Source organism: Physella acuta, unplaced genomic scaffold (genome assembly GCF_028476545.2).
Source record: "Physella acuta isolate Inbredline_101_S28 unplaced genomic scaffold, ASM2847654v3 ptg000806l, whole genome shotgun sequence".
NCBI lineage: Eukaryota > Metazoa > Mollusca > Gastropoda > Physidae > Physella > Physella acuta.
In genome coordinates this window covers 325,424-343,850 of record NW_026732324.1, presented here as the reverse complement: position 1 = coordinate 343,850, position 18,427 = coordinate 325,424, and the positions used below count along the sequence as shown (strand labels likewise).

The 18,427-nt window shown below is 37.2% G+C and overlaps 1 protein-coding gene across 1 annotated transcript in view; it reads right to left on the bottom strand.

Moving 5' to 3' along the window:
• LOC131951287 (protein-glutamine gamma-glutamyltransferase 4) overlaps nt 1–18,427 on the bottom strand; it is a 49,030-nt gene that overhangs the window by 16,966 nt on the left and 13,637 nt on the right. The window contains exons 3-5 of the mRNA XM_059313645.1: nt 6,906–7,060; nt 5,865–6,047; nt 2,640–2,742 (exon numbers count right to left, since the gene is read on the bottom strand). Of these exons, the coding sequence (XP_059169628.1) occupies nt 2,640–2,742; nt 5,865–6,047; nt 6,906–7,060 (441 nt within the window). The remainder of the gene's footprint in view (nt 1–2,639; nt 2,743–5,864; nt 6,048–6,905; nt 7,061–18,427) is intronic.

Genomic DNA, 18,427 nt, shown 5'->3' with positions numbered 1-18,427 from the left:
TTTGACTCGGGGAATAATGGAGGCAGAAAAATAATTTCGAAAAGCTACAAATCAGTTTTCTTCTTCAAAAGTTTTTTTTTTGGCAGTTAATCCAACCAGGTACCTTGACACCTATCCCCTCTACCTGGGATAAGCCGTAAGTCAACAATAACGATGCAGACAAGGTACATTAATGTATTCTTTTGTGTTTAAAGTTTGCTCTTCTTTTGTCGTAGTTTCACTGTGCAGTAAGCAGTGTATGTGACAAGTTTCTGTAGATGTTAAAAGTCGTGAATCACGTTATGGTTGATCTCAAGATTTTAGCCCCTATTGTAAAGCTTTAAAGATGGTTATGATGTACTTTGAAGACTTAAATAACGGACCATGCAATTCTAATACAATATACCTTCGTACATTTCAGCCTCTGCCTTTAATAACACTAAATTCGATAAAATAATAGTTATTTTTTTTTAAAAATAATATAAGAATTAAAATGTCCAAAAATGATGCTACGGGAAAAAAGTTTGTAATAATTACCAAATTTAGATAAGGTTTTTGTAAATTTTATTTTTTAAATCATAAAATGATATAGCTGAACTTAAAGGAGAAAACATGGAGTTATAAAAGCTGTACCTGAGCTCAGCGGAGTTCATGTTTTTATGAGAGACCACGTGAGGTTCAGAGGCGTAGCTAGGGGGGGGGGCGGGGGGGGGCGGCCGCCCCGGGCGCCGACCCTATGGGGGCGCCAAAAGGGGTGGGAAAATTTTTTTAAAGCTGATTTTATGCTGCAGTTTTGAATTATAAACTGTCTAAGTTAAGAAATGTAATGGCTACACGCATTTACATACTGATTTAACTGTTTTCTATCTTGATTTCTTAATGTAAAACATATACTCTTAAGAAACAGTGACCGGCAAAACCGCTTTGAAGCTTATCCTAGATGGGGGGGGGCGCTTTTTCGAGACTTAAAACGGAAGAATTTACACTAGATTGTTGAGTCGATAAACGTTACCACTATTAAAAGAAACCAATTGTATTAAAACGTATTGTACGATTGTCGAACTGTAAAATACGTTAGTGACTTTTATCAAGATGGTGCAGGGGGGCGCTTTTAGGCTAAATAAAATAGCAAAATTACACAGGATTCTGAGTAAACAACCTTTAGCTCTCAGAAAGAAACGAATTGTACTGTGCATTGTATAATTGTGTAACATTTTTTTTTAAAAAGTTAGTTACGTTAAAAACCGCTCTACAAACTTTGTCCAAGATGGTTGTGATGAGTGTGTGTGGGGGTGGGGGGGGGCGCTTTTTTCGCTAACAAAAATCGTAAGTATTTGTACTGGATTGGTGAGTAGATAACTCTCTTAACACTTAGTAAAGAAACCAAGTGTATTAACGCGTAATGTACAATTTCAATAGCCAGTTTTGTTAAAAAAAAGACGCGACTAGTTCTTTGTAAGATTCTTACGATTCTCTCAACTTCAACGTGAGAGATCAGATACTTTTGATTCCAGTTTGTTTTCTCTAGCTTGTTTTGTCATACCATCAACCAATCAACGAAATACCATAAATATTTCTGATAACTTCTTCTTGTATGTCACTTGTGTGTCCTTACTCTAACAAACTTCGAATCCAACTATGTACCATATCACAACAGAGATCGTTCAAAACTAGAACATAAAAGGTTGGTCTAAACATATTAGCGTTAGCTACAAATTACCCTCTAACACAGGTCAGGCTTATTTTTTTTAACTGACATTACTAATCTTTCGCAAAAAAAGTTAAACGCATCTTAATGGGAATTAGATTGTCGTAAAGTTGTAAGGAATGAAAATCATACAATGTAATTATTAAACCTTGTCCGGACTGTAGCATACACGCTTACACACACGCTTACACACACAAATACACTCTTACCCACACACAAGCTTATATATAAACACACTATCACACACACATAATTATACACACACACACACACACACACATATATATATATATATATATATATATATGTATATATATATATATATATATATATATATATATATATATATATATATATATATATATATATATATATATATATATATATATAAATAAGCGGGGGGGGGGGCGCCAAATTGAAAGTTCGCCCCGGGCGCCGGGAAGGGTCGCTACGCCTCTGGTGAGGTTGTTTCAAATTGTTTAGCTTCCGTGTTTAAAAATAAACACCCAATGGAGGAAAGCCTGATGGATCGCCCACAAAGCTTTCAGAAAAAAAATCGGTAATTTCCTTTACCGAAACATAGCATCGCAAGATTTAGGCGATTTTTGATACATTTAACATTGCATTACGAAATGTGGATATTTTTCATTACAATAATATTGGATCACAAGACGTAAGCAAATATTTACAATACACTGCACCACAAGAAGTAGGCAATTTTCTTTACAATTACATTGCACCCAAAAACTGCTTTGAAAACATCGCTTGTGATTTTGTTTTGTAAACTCATCTGAATTTTTACTTACATTTGTGGCAGGAACTTCAGTAATAAGCTTTGGTTATCATGTGATCTACCAATGGCAGTTTTTAGTCAATAGACCAAAGCGGTTGCTATACCCTATCCTACCAGTGGGACTGTTTTTATTTTAATCTATGTTACACGAAAACTTACTTGTCCTTGGCGCTCACAATTTGAAATCCCCAGTGGCCGTCCCTGATCTTGTCCACTTGATTGACAGCTACGACACTCCCCCTGCTCTGTGTTGGTCGACTGCCTTTAATAAAACAATTACAAATTACAACTTGCCTATGATATGGTCATGTCTAATTAGTTGAATTTTTTTAGATGGAAAGAAGAACTAGGCGTTTTCAGAACTTGATATCTGTTTTAGTTGATCTCCAAGTCTCCAAAGTATGTTGTGTATATCAAAAACTACAGATTGTTCACGAAGCCTAGCTTCACCAAGCCCAGCTTCACTATACCCAGCTACACAATTCCCAGCTACACTATGCCAAGCTACTCAATGCCGAACTATTCAATGCCCAGGTATGGTATGCCCAACTACTTAATGCCCATCCGTACAATTTGGCGGTAACGACATCATGTCAATGATATTTCACAACTGAACAATGTTTTGACTTTTTAAATAGCGTCGTAAACATTATTTAAAGAAAACATCACGATCTAGACCAGCCGAGGTTACTGCACTTAATCTACAATAAAAAGGACTCACTCAAGCCCCCACTTAAAAAAACCTCCACCCACACAAGCCCCCATCTACAAAACATGCACACACACAAGCTCCCACCTACAAAAACCTGCCCCCACACAAGCTCCCACCTACAAAAACCTCCACCCACACAAGCCCCCACCTACAAAAACCTGCCCCCACACAATCCCCCACCTACAAAACCTGCACTCACTCAAGCCCCCATCAACAAAAACCTGCACCCACACAAGCCCCCACCTACAAAACCTGCACTCACTCAAGCCCCCATCAACAAAAACCTGCACCCACACAAGCCCCCACCTACAAAAACCTGCCCCCACACAATCCCCCACCTACAAAACCTGCACTCACTCAAGCCCCCATCAACAAAAATAAAAGACTTTAAAAAAAATCATTTCCCTGGCACGGGAAATATTTCTCAAGTCATTAAAACATTCCCAGCGTTGGAGTCTGGAGCTCAAGCAAACAGGCGCAGGTTCCAGAAAGTCAAGAAATTCTGGGGGTAATTGAATCACCACACATTTCCTTTGATGAGTCGGGGAAGGAAGGTGGGGGTGTATGTTGCGTTCTGCTGTGTAGAAAGGTAACATTGTATTCTATTGGAGACAAGCTAAAACATACCACTTTATAACACGTTAAATTCAGATGAAAAGAATAATTCACTTGGATTAGTTAAAGCATAAAGCTGCAGAAACCATTGCATAGAAATATAATGGGGAATATAAATACTGAAGAATTTTTACCAGAAACTCAAACTATAAGAGATCTTGACAATAGATATTGGAAAATTACCAGTGATTAAAGAAAAGTGCATATTCCATTTTAAAACAGCATTCATTTAGTTTGAATTTCATTGAGTTATTATTATATTTATTATTACTATTAATGATAAAAAAGAAGAAGATATAAAATGCTTGTTAATTGATTTGCCTAATGTAGGAAATTGCTGATTGATGCAGACTATTTATTGATGTTCAGCGATCGATTAAAGAAGATTAAGGTTTTTTTTTTCTATACTAAAACATAAGAGATGGAAGTCCCCAAACTTACCACAGGCACAGAGGGAACCAAACTCACTAGACCCAGAGGGAACCAAACTCACTGGACGCAGAGGGAACCAAACTCACTAGACACAGAGGGAACTAAACTCACTAGACACAGAGGGAACAAACTGAACCATACACACAGGGAACCAAACTCACCAGACACAGAGAGAACCAAACTCACCAGACACAGAGGGAACTAAACTCACTAGACACAGAGGGAACCAAACTTACTAGACACAGAGGGAACCAAACTTACTAGGCACAGAGGGAACCAAACTCACGGGACACAGAGAGGAACCAAACTCACCAGACACAGAGAGGAACCAAACTCACCAGACACAGAGGGAACCAAACTCACCAGACACAGAGGGAACCAAACTCACCAGACACAGAGGGAACCAAACTCACCAGACACAGAGGGAACCAAACTCACCAGACACAGAGGGAACCAAACTCACCAGACACAGAGGGAACCAAACTCACCAGACACACAGGGAGCCTACCTCACCAGACACAGAGAGGAACCAAACTCACCAGACACAGAGGGAACCAAACTCACCAGACACAGAGAGAACCAAACTCACTAGACACAGAGGGAACCAAACTCACTAGATACAGAGGAAACCAAACTCACCAGACACAGAGGGAACCAAACTCACCAGACACAGAGAGAACCAAACTCACCAGACACAGAGGGAACCAAACTCACCAGACACAGAGAGAACCAAACTCACTAGACACAGAGGGAAGCAAACTCACCAAACACAGGGGGAACCAAACTCACCAGACACAGAGAGAACCAAACTCACCAGACACAGAGGGAACCAAACTCATTAGACACAGAGAGAACCAAACTCATTAGACACAGAGGGAACCAAACTCACTAGACACAGAGGGAAGCAAACTCACCAAACACAGGGGGAACCAATCAAACAAGACACAAAAGGAGGGGAAACAATACACAATCGATCAGACCCACAGGTAAAAACCTAAATGTGTTTGATCCCAGCAGGTGTGTGACAGTTCTCACCTCGGCTTCAACATCCCCAGCCTCCCTCCCCCACAATCAACTGAGAAACTCGCTAAGTTCTAGTTAAGTCTTGCTGGTTACTCCCTCTATCACAAACTGCCAGAACAAAAACATTTTTTCTCTCTTACATGTCTGCTACACACGTACCGTTAAACGTTATACTTAGGATATCCAAACAATGAAACATTTTCTTCATTTAAGCAACAATATAAAGTCTTACCACAAAATAAAAACTCCTAAATTTACACATTACAAAAATATATTCTTCTATTTCAATGACATCTATTCTGTCGCTCAAGGTAATTTGTTAGACTATTGAAAACACAAAAATAAATAATCTAGTCCAATGTACTTTACTGTCTCACAGTTCATCCTTGCTCGTTCATTTTCTTTATTTACATATAACATGTACCTTTATATATATATATATATATATATATATATATATATATATATATATATATATATATATATATATATATATATATATATATATATATCCTGAGAATTTAAAATCCAAACTTTCTGTAGACATCATAAACGGATGACCCCTTACCTCACGAGTTAAAATATCCCCTAAGTGCACTGACCTGTGACAAACTTGAGGGTCAGGTGATCGACCCCCTTGACAAACTCGCGCTGGAACTCGATGTTGATGTCAAAGACCTGGCCCCTGCGGATGATCAGGTTTGGAACCTCGTACTCCGAGGTGTGGTGGGCCTCTCTGTTCCTTCTGCGACACAGGTCAACGGTCTGTGGCTTCAGGTGGCGCTCTGTATCGAACACAGAGAGAATAGTTCAGATAGCTACATCAGAGACACAATAAATAGTTCAGATGATGTGCTACATCAAACACAGAGAGAATGGTTCAGATGATGTACTACATCAAACACAGAGAGAATGGTTCAGATGATGTACTACATCAAACACAGAGAGAATGGTTCAGATGATGTACTACATCAAACACAGAGAGAATGGTTCAGATGATGTACTACATCAAACACAGAGAGAATGGTTCAGATGATGTACTACATCAAACACAGAGAGAATGGTTCAGATAGCTACATCAGACACACAATAAATAGTTCAGATGCTGTTCTACATCAAACACAAAGAGAATAGTTCAGATGATGTGCTACACCAAACACAAAACATGCTGACCACATCATGTGTGACCTTCAACTTCCGTTTACCTCAGCGAGATTCAGTCTTAAACCATCTGCCCCCACTCCCACCATACGCCCCCCCCCCCCAACCTGCTCTCTCCCACAGAAAAAAGACAACTTACACTTATCACAGTCCCATGACTCAAAATTTGGCTATTTCAAGACATCGTTAATTAGATTTCATTAACGCATGCGCAGTCGCTAGTTGCCAGCGTACTTGGCAAAATAATTTGATACATTTATTTTCCCCGCCCCTACCTGTTTCCGGTTCTTTGGTAATTAACTTTTATTCACTAGAATTTTTTTTCAGGTAAATAAATCTAAATTGGTATACATTTTCTTACTTTATTTTTTTTTTAAATTAAGTTAGAACGTGAATATTATTTTTTCAATTTGTTTGAAACGTTATGAAATTATGACACGTGCGTTTTGTATAAATATGTAAAAAGAAAACTCCAGAGCTACCTTCCCTGCTCTTGTTAAACCCCGTGAGCTGAGTCTCGCTGTCAGACGAGAACGGGTTCTCCTCGCACGTCTGCCGCCGTCCTGTCAAATCGTTGCCAAGCAACAGAGACTTCACGTTGCCATAGTAACTGGCAAACTTTTCTGAGATTGTTGTCCTGAAAAAAGAAGAAAGATTTGGATGGAGTTGTAAAGCAAAAAAATGTTTGTCCTAATTGGACGACAATATAAGTACACATTTTTTGTGTGAACAAGTTTAATGCTGCCAGACCAACATACCAAAAACAAAATTCTAGCGTTCTAGATCGCAGCTGTAAGATGTAGGCTAGTTTCTACAGTCACCTTTTGCCAACATTAAGCTGGCCATAGCGTCTAATATAAAATTTTTAATTTCTTTTGTAGGACTTGTAGTTTTTTTTTTTTTTTTAAACCAGTTTTTTCTCTCTTTTTAAGGCTTGAAAAGTTTGTAAAAAATACTAAATTAAAAAAAAAAAACGTTTTAAAAATATGGCTGGCGATAAAATTGCAGTTACATTTTTAAAATTAAAGTTGTTTCGGAACCACTTATGTTCTTATTTTTGTATTGAATATAAGCCGTTGAAGTCAACTTGAATGGCCAGGGAGAGTAAAACAATGAAAGTCAAAACAATTGTTTTCCATAATAAAATACACAATAGTGGTCTATGGTGTATAGCATTTTGTCATTACTATGGAATTAATTTTATGGTAATCTTTGATTTGTAAGAAGGATCACTTAAATTTTAAAAATATGATGATGAAATGTAAAAAAGAAAGTATATAGTGTAAGTTAAACATTCAACTGTTTCATATACTCCATTTTAAGACAAGTAGAATTGAAAGGGTAAATCAGTCTCAACTTTTAATAATGTTATAATAATCAGTGTAGAATTTATATAACTCGAAAAAAAAAAGTTGCACAATAAAAGTAGCCTAAATAAAAATAATCAGTCAACTGTGCATAAACAAACATTTTCCTAACGAATAAGAAAATCGCTAGTAAAGAAGATTTTTTTTTTTAAAAAGCGGAAACCCAAACACTTACACAAGATACAAGGTCAAGTTATTTTATAAGAATCTATTTCACTGGTCAACAAACAATTTTTTGGTACGTGTTTGTGTTAATACATACACTATTATAACCAATCACAACCACACTAATTCTCCAATACAAACCCTTTTTTTTGCCGCGCCGGCGTTGCCATGGTAACAGATGAAGAGTTCAGCAGACACAGTTACTTCCCCTCAACGAATGATGTGATATTAAAAAAAAATTATCTCTACTTCCGGTAGTTTTTTTTTTTAGGACAAACAGGCCATCGTCTGACGCCAGCAATGGCATCGAGTGTTCCCGGGGCAGACAGTTACGTAACTTCCATAACCGTTAGCACAGGGTGAAAAAATGTTCCAGGGTAGTTCTTGTTAGAATAACGTTGTCAACAAGTTTGAATTTTTCACGAGAGCTCCGAGCAACACATTGTCACATTGCGGTATTTCTAAACACGCTAAGTAAAACGGTATTTTTTTCACATCCAAGGGAAGTAACTGGGATTACACGAAAAAGGGAGATAACATTTTAAACAGGTTTTTTTTTTTTTATCTTTCAAAGAAAATTAATGACATTATAAACGATTATTTTTTACTCATACTTCGAAATAAGGTTGAGCAAGACTTAAACTATTTTAGTATTTATGAATTGTAAGTCTCGTTGCTTCTAAAAAAAACCAGTTAATTATCATAATTGCAACTTATTTTATAATAAATATAAATAATCATTTAAACAAGAGTAGAATATGTATATACTATGTGTATATAACTAATGTATGTAATTTTTTTTTCATAATCTATCTTCAATTAAACACGATAAGTCAAGTTAATTAATTTAGTGTCAAACTAATCAATTTAAAGTCAACCTAAGGAGTAATAAGTAAGACCCATCAATCTTTGGCATAATCATAATGCTACCGGTCGGTGTGTTTATATCATAACACAACATAATCGGCTCTTATGTTCATCATAACACAACATAATGGGCCCTTGTGCTCATCATAACACAACATAATGGGCCCTCGTGTTCATAATAACACAACATAATGGGCCCTTGTGCTCATCATAACTCGTTACAACACAATTGGCCTGTGTGATAATCATAAAACAACACATGTGTCTATTCCAGGTATAAATTCCTACATCGAACAATTTTTGCTGGACTGGTGAAATTAGTATATACAAAGCACCTGATATACAAGTATTATAATATATATATACGTAATACTCAACCACTTTAACACCCAATATAAATAAAAACACAAACAGGGTACGGCTATTCTCAGAATGAAATTAATCGCTTTTTAACAACGTGAAGACATTAAAAACGCGAGTGAAAAAGATGATGAAAACTCCAGTCAACCCGTGGTGGTAGATGATAATTAGATAACGGTTGTATGCAGGTGAGCACAGGTAACACGGCCGCTACACGTTCGCTCGACGCACGGTCGAGAGGCACGCACGGGGAGTTGACATTAGAGGGAATGTCTTAAAATACGCTAGGCGGAATGACCTTTCACCTCTGGGGGGTTGCCTGGCAGGCAGGCACCATGAAGCGCAACTCGTCTGCTACCTTTTCGTTACCTAGTTCGAGTGCTGGAACCTTGCACCACGAGGGTGTAGTGGTCTTATCTTTATTTATTTTTTTACTTTGGCGTCCTAATCTACTTCCTACCTACTTCTGCTCTGAAAAATGTGTCGATTTTTTTTTTCGGATTTTTTTTTCACTCTCTGGTACAGCCCCCGCTTCCCCTCCCCCACACTATATTTTTTTTAATCTCTGGGTTAGCTACTTCTTCCCCCCCCCCCCCTCTCCCACACCATATTTTTAAATCTCTGGGATTGCTACTTCTTCCCCCCTCCCCCACACCATATTTTTTCAATCTCTTAGCTACTTCTTCCCCTCCCCCACACCATATTTTTTCAATCTCTGGGTTAGCTACTCCTCCCCCCTATCACCCCATATTTTTATGAATACATCACAGGCTGGGTTTCGCGTAGATATTTTCAAAACAAGTATGTGACGCTTGTTTTAAACGTTGCAACATTAAATGTGCACACTTAAAGAAAAATCTTGAATACTTTAAATGTGCACATCTCTAACCTACACACCTTTACCTAAAACACCAGCAACAAAAACATCTTTTAAAGCACATCTTTAAGTTACACACTTAACCTAAACTACCAAAATAAATATGTAAACACACCTCTAATTTACATACCTTTTAAAACAATACATTTCATTTACAGACCTTTAATGTACGCACCTTTAAATTGAACGCATTTAACTGACACACTTTTTTAAAATTAAATAACTTTTAACTCCCATACCTATAAAACGCGCACATTTAGTTTACACACCTATAACACACACACATTTAAAATTACACACACACCTATAACACACATATTTAACTCCCATACCTATAACACACACATATTTAACCTACACACCTATAATACCAGAGTTTCTTCCAGGCCCCCCCGAAAAATTTTTACCGCCCCCCCCCCCCCCGAACGAAATGAAATTTATATAATTTATATAGAAAAAATATACTTTTAATAGTGTCCGCCCCCCCCCCGAAGAAAGTCTACCGCCCCCCCGAAAATTTCTAGTGCCCCCCCCCCCCCCCGGAGAAAAAAGTCTGGAAGAAACACTGTATAATACACACACATATTTAAATTACACGCTAATAACATACACACATTTAACTTACATACCATTAAGCAGCGAACTTAAAGCGAGCCACTAAAGGACCTCCAGTGTGTTTGTATAATGTTTAGGCCTATAGTGAATAGGCAATTTTGTTGAAAAGATCAGACATCAACAAGTGATCAGCTGCTGTAGCGTCAATTAAACTGCACACCTAAAGCCTGCTAACATGTGTACCACGTCACCTCAACTAAAAAATTGGGCAGTGATTTTTCAAAAAAAAATGTTTCTTTACATGCTGGTGTCAGTGAACAAGTGATCAGTAAACAAAAAGTTGGTAAAACTGCCCGTTAAAATGTTGCAACCAGCTGACAATGAAATATCTGCCCCCCAGTCATAAAACAATAAAACATATCATAAACACATGTAATAGGCTGCATTCGCTTAATTGGAATGAGAAGTGGATGTATCAGTCGCCAGAAAAGAAAAATAATTCTTACATTTAGGAAGATTCGTTCAGTAAAACTTGGATAAAAACATTTTTTTAATCTGGTGTGAGATTCTCTAGAAATTTTGTAAATTTTTACGTTTTTGTAAGGGAAAGATAAAAAATCCGTCCATTATCATATTAAAATGTCAAGATTTACATTCAAGTCAACATTTGGTATCTCTTGGAGCCGCATAGAGATCAATTGACATTTTATCAAGCGTAGATCCAGAACAAAAACTTATCTATTTTTTTACCAAAGTACTAAAAATGGGGGAAATGTATTTAAACTTTAAAAAAAATTCATAAATAACATACTTCAACAAGCAGGTGTTTTCACCTTGACCTTCGCTACTTCAACTACGCTTCAGTCACGTGATAAAGAATCGGCCAATCAGCCGTTTGTTTACATTAAAGGGGATGTTTGTATTTACAGAACGTTCAATTACGGCGTGTGACCTTCACCTTGGTGAAAGTGACCTTAGTTACCGTTTACAGCAAACGTCACTAATGTTCACCCTCCTCATCCAGTCCTACCCCCCCCCCCCACACACACACACACACTTTAGCACCTAGGTGTGATTGTCATACCTACACTGGCTACAGATAAACATTTTACCTGCAGACATTGTATGTGACCTTGACATGTTTATTCCTGCCAGTTAACGGGTCACGCTAGCATCGTTATAGTCTGGTTTGGACCAGTTAGACTAGTGACATCATTTCCTGGGACTAATTATCAGGTTATTATTGACTGACTTGGATTTTTATCTCTCATTTATTTATTAGCCTGTACAACAGATAAATTATATATATATATATATATATATATATATATATATATATATATATATATATATATATATATATATGTATGTATGTATGTATATATGTATATATATATATACTTATGTATATATGTATATATATATACTTATGTATATATATATAGATAGATATAGATATATGTGTGTGCATGTTTTGAAGAATGTTACATTTATTTTGATTTTATATTAGCGTAATAGATCAAAGCAATATGACTGCATCGTCGATGTTAAGTGTAGCCTAAGTGACGCAAATTACATGGATGGATGGAGGACACACACACACACCAACAACACTGCTTACACCACTAGTATCAATGCCAATAAAATGGATAGTCTCGCTGAGACAGTTTTAACTAGATCTGAATTAAAAACGTAGCATTTGTAGAACAAAATTAGCTAAAATCAATATTGTTAAATTTTGTTACACATTCTTAAATCAAACACGTTTCTAAATTTTTAGGTACTATTTAAACTGGAGACGTTAGCCTCCAATTGTCTGCTACTGTTATCTAAATTTTAACAAGCACTCCCAACACCCCTCAATAGAACACCTCAATAAAGCACCTCAATAGAACACCTCAATAAAGCACCTCAATAGAACACCTCAATAAAGCACCTCACCAAAACACCTCATTAAAACCCACATTCTCTTAATTGGGTTGGGAAATGTATTTATCTGTCGACTCAAAAAAAAACAACTAATACCCACTTTCAGCTGATTTGCACGACTGAGCTTTGAGAACAAAAAAAAAACATGCAATAAATGTTTTTAAAAACCTAGTTTACCACTTGCCAGCCAAATTAAAATGGATCTAATTGTGTAACATTTCTCAGAGTTAAAGACGTAAAACTGTAATAGATTTGAATTTTTCGAATTACTTTGCTCCAGAACAAAGACTCCACGCAAATCTTTTCATGGGGGTTTTTGTTTCATTCATAAACTGGGATTTTAATTTTATTTATTTCTGAACGATTTTTTAATCTAATATATTTCTTGGATGTTAACTTTTATTTTTTTTTAAACTCGAAACATAGTGTAGGACTAATGTATACCGGTTTTGATTGTGGTCTGTTATAAAGGGTTTGATAATGGACTGCTATCAGGCGTTTTCTCTGTAGATTTTAGGAGGGTCGTCTATGAATAAGGTTTTTCAAATGTTCTTTAAGAAATAAAAAGTAAATTCTACGGCACACTCTACCTTCCCACAACATTCGAATGTGCCACTAGAGTCGAATACATCATCTCAAATGTGCGTGTGTGGCCATTAAAAGACATTCAGGATTAAAGCTCATATTGAGCAACTTTTCTTACAAGGCTACAGGCACTTCTACAATAAATGGAGATGTTTTTGAAGCGTCTGTGACGTGTTTTGACGGTGACGGTGCCAAATAGTTTCTGTTGTTGGGTACAAGGAAAATATTTTGGCGCAGTTTGAACCCGCTCGACAAATATAAGTAGGGCAACAAAATAAACTAGGAGCACAAGAAGTGAGAGAATATAAACGTAAACAAACACAATTAGCTGATGTATAGGCTGAAAATTTCAAGTTTGATTCAATTAGGCCAGTAATATTTGATAACAATTAAATTTCAGTCAATACACACATATTACTTAACCGTTTTGAAGATTTAAAGTTTACAAACACTCAATGTTTGTTTGGGATTGTTGATTTTGTGTGTGTTAATTTCGACATTGCTAATTTGTTTAATTATTAAGTAGAACTCAACTAGCAACGAATCTATTAAAATAAACAACACACAAGTGGAGGAAGCAAAAGATTTTTACAAATTTAGACTTATCCAACAACCCACTGAAACCATGACTTATCCAACAACCCACAGAAACCATGACTTATCCAACAACCCACTGAAACCATGACTTATCCAACAACCCACAGAAACCATGACTTATCCAACAACCCACTGAAACCATGACTTATCCAACAACCCACTGAAACCATGACTTATCCAACAACCCACTGAAACCATGACTTATCCAACAACTAACTGAAATCATGACTTATCCAACAACTAACTGAAACCTTGACTTATCCAACACCAAACCTAAACCATGACTTATCCAACAACCCACTGAAACTATGACTTATCCAACAACCAACTGAAACCATGACTTATCCAACAACCAACTGAAATCATGACTTATCCAACAACTAACCCACTGAAACCATGACTTATCCAACAACTAACCCACTGAAACCATGACTTATCCAACAACAAACCTAAACCATGACTTATCCAACAACTAACCAACTGAAATCATGACTTACCGAATAACCAACTGAAATCATGACTTATCCAACAATCAACTGAAACCATGACTCATCTAACAACCAACTGAAATCATGAATTACCCATCAAGAAACCTAAACCATGACTTATACAACAACTAACCCACTGAAATCATGACTTATCCAACAGCTAACTGAAACCATGACTTATCCAACAACCAATCCACTGAAACCATTACTTATCCAACAACTAACTGAAACCATGACTTATCCAACAACTAACTGAAACCATGACTTATCCAACAACTAACTGAAATCATGACTTATCCAACAACTAACTGAAACCATGACTTATCCAACAACTAACTGAAATCATGACTTATCCAACAACTAACTGAAACCATGACTTATCCAACACCAAACCTAAACCATGACTTATCCAACAACCCACTGAAACTATGACTTATCCAACAACCAACTGAAACCATGACTTATCCAACAACTAACTGAAACCATGACTTATCCAACAACTAACTGAAACCATGACTTATCCAACAACCCACTGAAACCATGACTTATCCAACAACTAACTGAAACCATGACTTATCCAACAACCCACAGAAACCATGACTTATCCAACAACTAACTGAAACCATGACTTATCCAACAACTAACTGAAATCATGACTTATCCAACAACTAACTGAAACCTTGACTTATCCAACACCAAACCTAAACCATGACTTATCCAACAACCCACTGAAACTATGACTTATCCAACAACCAACTGAAACCATGACTTATCCAACAACTAACTGAAACCATGACTTATCCAACAACTAACTGAAACCATGACTTATCCAACAGCTAACTGAAACCATGACTTATCCAACAACCAATCCACTGAAACCATTACTTATCCAACAACTAACTGAAACCATGACTTATCCAACAACTAACTGAAACCATGACTTATCCAACAACTAACTGAAACCATGACTTATCCAACAACTAACTGAAACCATGACTTATCCAACAACTAACTGAAACCATGACTTATCCAACAACTAACTGAAACCATGACTTATCCAACAACAAACCTAAACCATGACTTATCCAACAACTAACTGAAACCATGACATATCCACATACCATCTTAAAGCTACAGCTCTTATTCTAAGAAATACAAAACACGTATACATTGAAATCCTTACTTGTTTTGTGGATTATCCTTTCTTTTCCCCTTATCCATACCGGGTGGTTATAAAACATAAACCCACGACTATGTATATAAAAGAGAAAATTGATCCGTACGAAAAAAAATCCTACAATTTTTATTGAATCCGATAGCTTGTAGTATAATGGTTTACGCCCCCTTACATTACTTCCCTTGCGTTACTTGCCCGAGTTATTCGCACCACAAAATGTCAAACTATAGTGAGGGGGAAAACGGAAATAGAAAATGCTGGGGTTATGGGCGTTTCACTCTTTGAATTCTTCTCTCCGGGTAAAATTTTACTTCCCACAGCAAAAATCTAGTGTTTTAATTTTTGAAACTTCTTACCTTTCCTTGACCTCTGCATATGGGGGAAGGGGTTGTGGCCCCAGCTGCCTTTGCTTTCCCTAATGTGTGACCGGTTCCCATTAGGACTGGGTGGACTCAGTGACGTTCTACTTATATGAACCTGGGTTTCGAACTCGAAACTTACGGGTTAGCAATCGTATGCTCACCATTCGATAACGCCAATAATTATTTTTTTTAAATATTATTAATTTTTTTTAGTATTATCATCGTGTTACAACCCAGAAGTATTGTAACTGCAAATATTCTGCATTGTAACTGAAAATATTCTGCATTGTAACTGAAAATATTCTATATTGAAGTAGAGTTCCTCTAACTGTACCCAAACCAAAGAACACATATATAGCACAGGTTTCTCTGTTCACATGTGTAGGGCATCTATACGCGCATAAGGTAGATCTAGGGTGGATTGATTATTTATATCATGTTTACCTTCCAATAAGTCTAACTGTAACCACAACATGCTCACAACATGTTTGCAACATGTTTACAAGGACTCGGGGAAAAAGTAAGAAAGGTGCTCAGACGGTTACAGCTACAAGTTGTTAGTCAGGAGGTGTAAGGTTCAAAGCTGGGATTATGTTTAACAATTAAGTACTTTCATATACAGACATTTGGGTCATCAAGATGGGTCATTAAATGTAACATTAATCACGTCATGTTGTCATTAATCAGAAAACCGGTATAGTTAATAATCAAGTCTTATGAAGACGCTAACTCATTCAGACCAATGATTCATTAGTCTGTCCAATAGGTCATTATTGAGATCATTGAACCAATTATTATGACTCTACTAGGTCATTACTAAGAACACAGATCAGAGACCTATCTTAGAAATAATGTTCATAAAACAATTACCAATAACAAAATAAATTCAGCAGTAACAAATGCGATTAGCACAACTAAAAAATCCAAATTAGATTTAGACCAAGTACTTCAACGAAATGAAACAGCATAAATAACGTGGGAATACTTAGCTGTTACAATGTGTGTGGGTGTAGGCTACAGACTCCGGTATGTTCATCAAACATTTGGACTACTAATTACTAAATAACTAAGTAATTACCTAAGTTATGGCAAAAATAGGGAATGATAAATACCGAAGTTAGATACCGCCCACTAACCAGTTAGTTCCCCTTATTTTCGCTAGTATTGATAATTTCGTCGAGCCAAGGGGGCCTATTCAGAAATATTTATTTTTGTAACTCGAAGCCCCAGTGATTTCCCTTTAGACACGAATGAAACCTCGAATTATTTTGCAGAACAAAAACATTTTGTTATAAATAGTCGAACTTAGTAAAAAAAAATGCATTCAATTTTTCTATTTTTAGGAATTAACTTCTGTACAAATATTACTTTAAAAATCGTAATAATCTACTTATGTGTGAAAGAAACGTAATCACTTCATACATATTTGAATTTATTTTTTTATCAATTTAAAAAATGCAGTTATAAGCATTTATTAATGGTTAAATCTAGTCCTGTTTACGTGCATTAATGGTTAAATAATAATTGAATAATAGTTAAATTTATTATTACTTAACATTATTAATGGTCCAATACATTATGGATCAAATACATCTGATACCTGATACAGTGACCACGACTGTGTATGGCGTCGGTCTTGTGGTAGAACGCGCGCTTGCTATCACGACAGTCACGAGTTCGAAACCAGAGGCTTGCGACCGTAGGTAGTCCCTAGACCAAACTGGCCCTCGTGTCTAGACCAGGTGGGGCGATGCACGGGGGATGAAGAAAAACCTGGTAAAACCTAGGGGTGTAGCGGTAACCCATGGATCTAGCGGTAACCCTCGGGTCTAGCGGTAACCCATGGGTCTAGCGGTAACCCACGGGTGTAGCGGTAACCCACGGGTCTAGCGGTAACCCACGGGTCTAGCGGTAACCCACGGGTCTAGCAGTAACCCACGGGTCTAGCAGTAACCCACGAGTGTAGCAGTAAGCCTGCTCCAGGCAGAGTTTCTTCCAGGCATGTCTTCTACCGCCCCCCCCCCCCCCAACGAGATAGAATTTATGTAGAAAACATAATTTTACTAGTGCCCGCCCACCCCCCACCCCCCTGCCACCCCACCCACCCCACCCAAACCACCCCCCCCCCCAAAAAAAAATATACAGACACCTGGACATACAGACACCTGGACATAGAGACACCTGGACATACAGACACCTGGACATACAGACACATGGACATACAGACACATGGACATACAGACACATGGACATACAGACACCTGGACATACAGACACCTGGACATACAGACACCTGGACATACAGACACATGGACATACAGACACATGGACATACAGACACATGGACATACAGACACCTGGACATACAGACACATGGACATACAGACACATGGACATACAGACACATGGACATACAGACACATGGACATACAGACACATGGACATACAGACACCTGGACATACAGACACCTGGACATAGAGACACATGGACATACAGACACATGGACATACAGACACATGGACATACAGACTCCTGGGCATACAGACACCTGGACATACAGACACATGGACATACAAACACCTGGACATACAGACACCTGGACATAGAGACACATGGACATACAGACACATGGACATATAAACACCTAGACATACAGACACCTAGACATACAGAC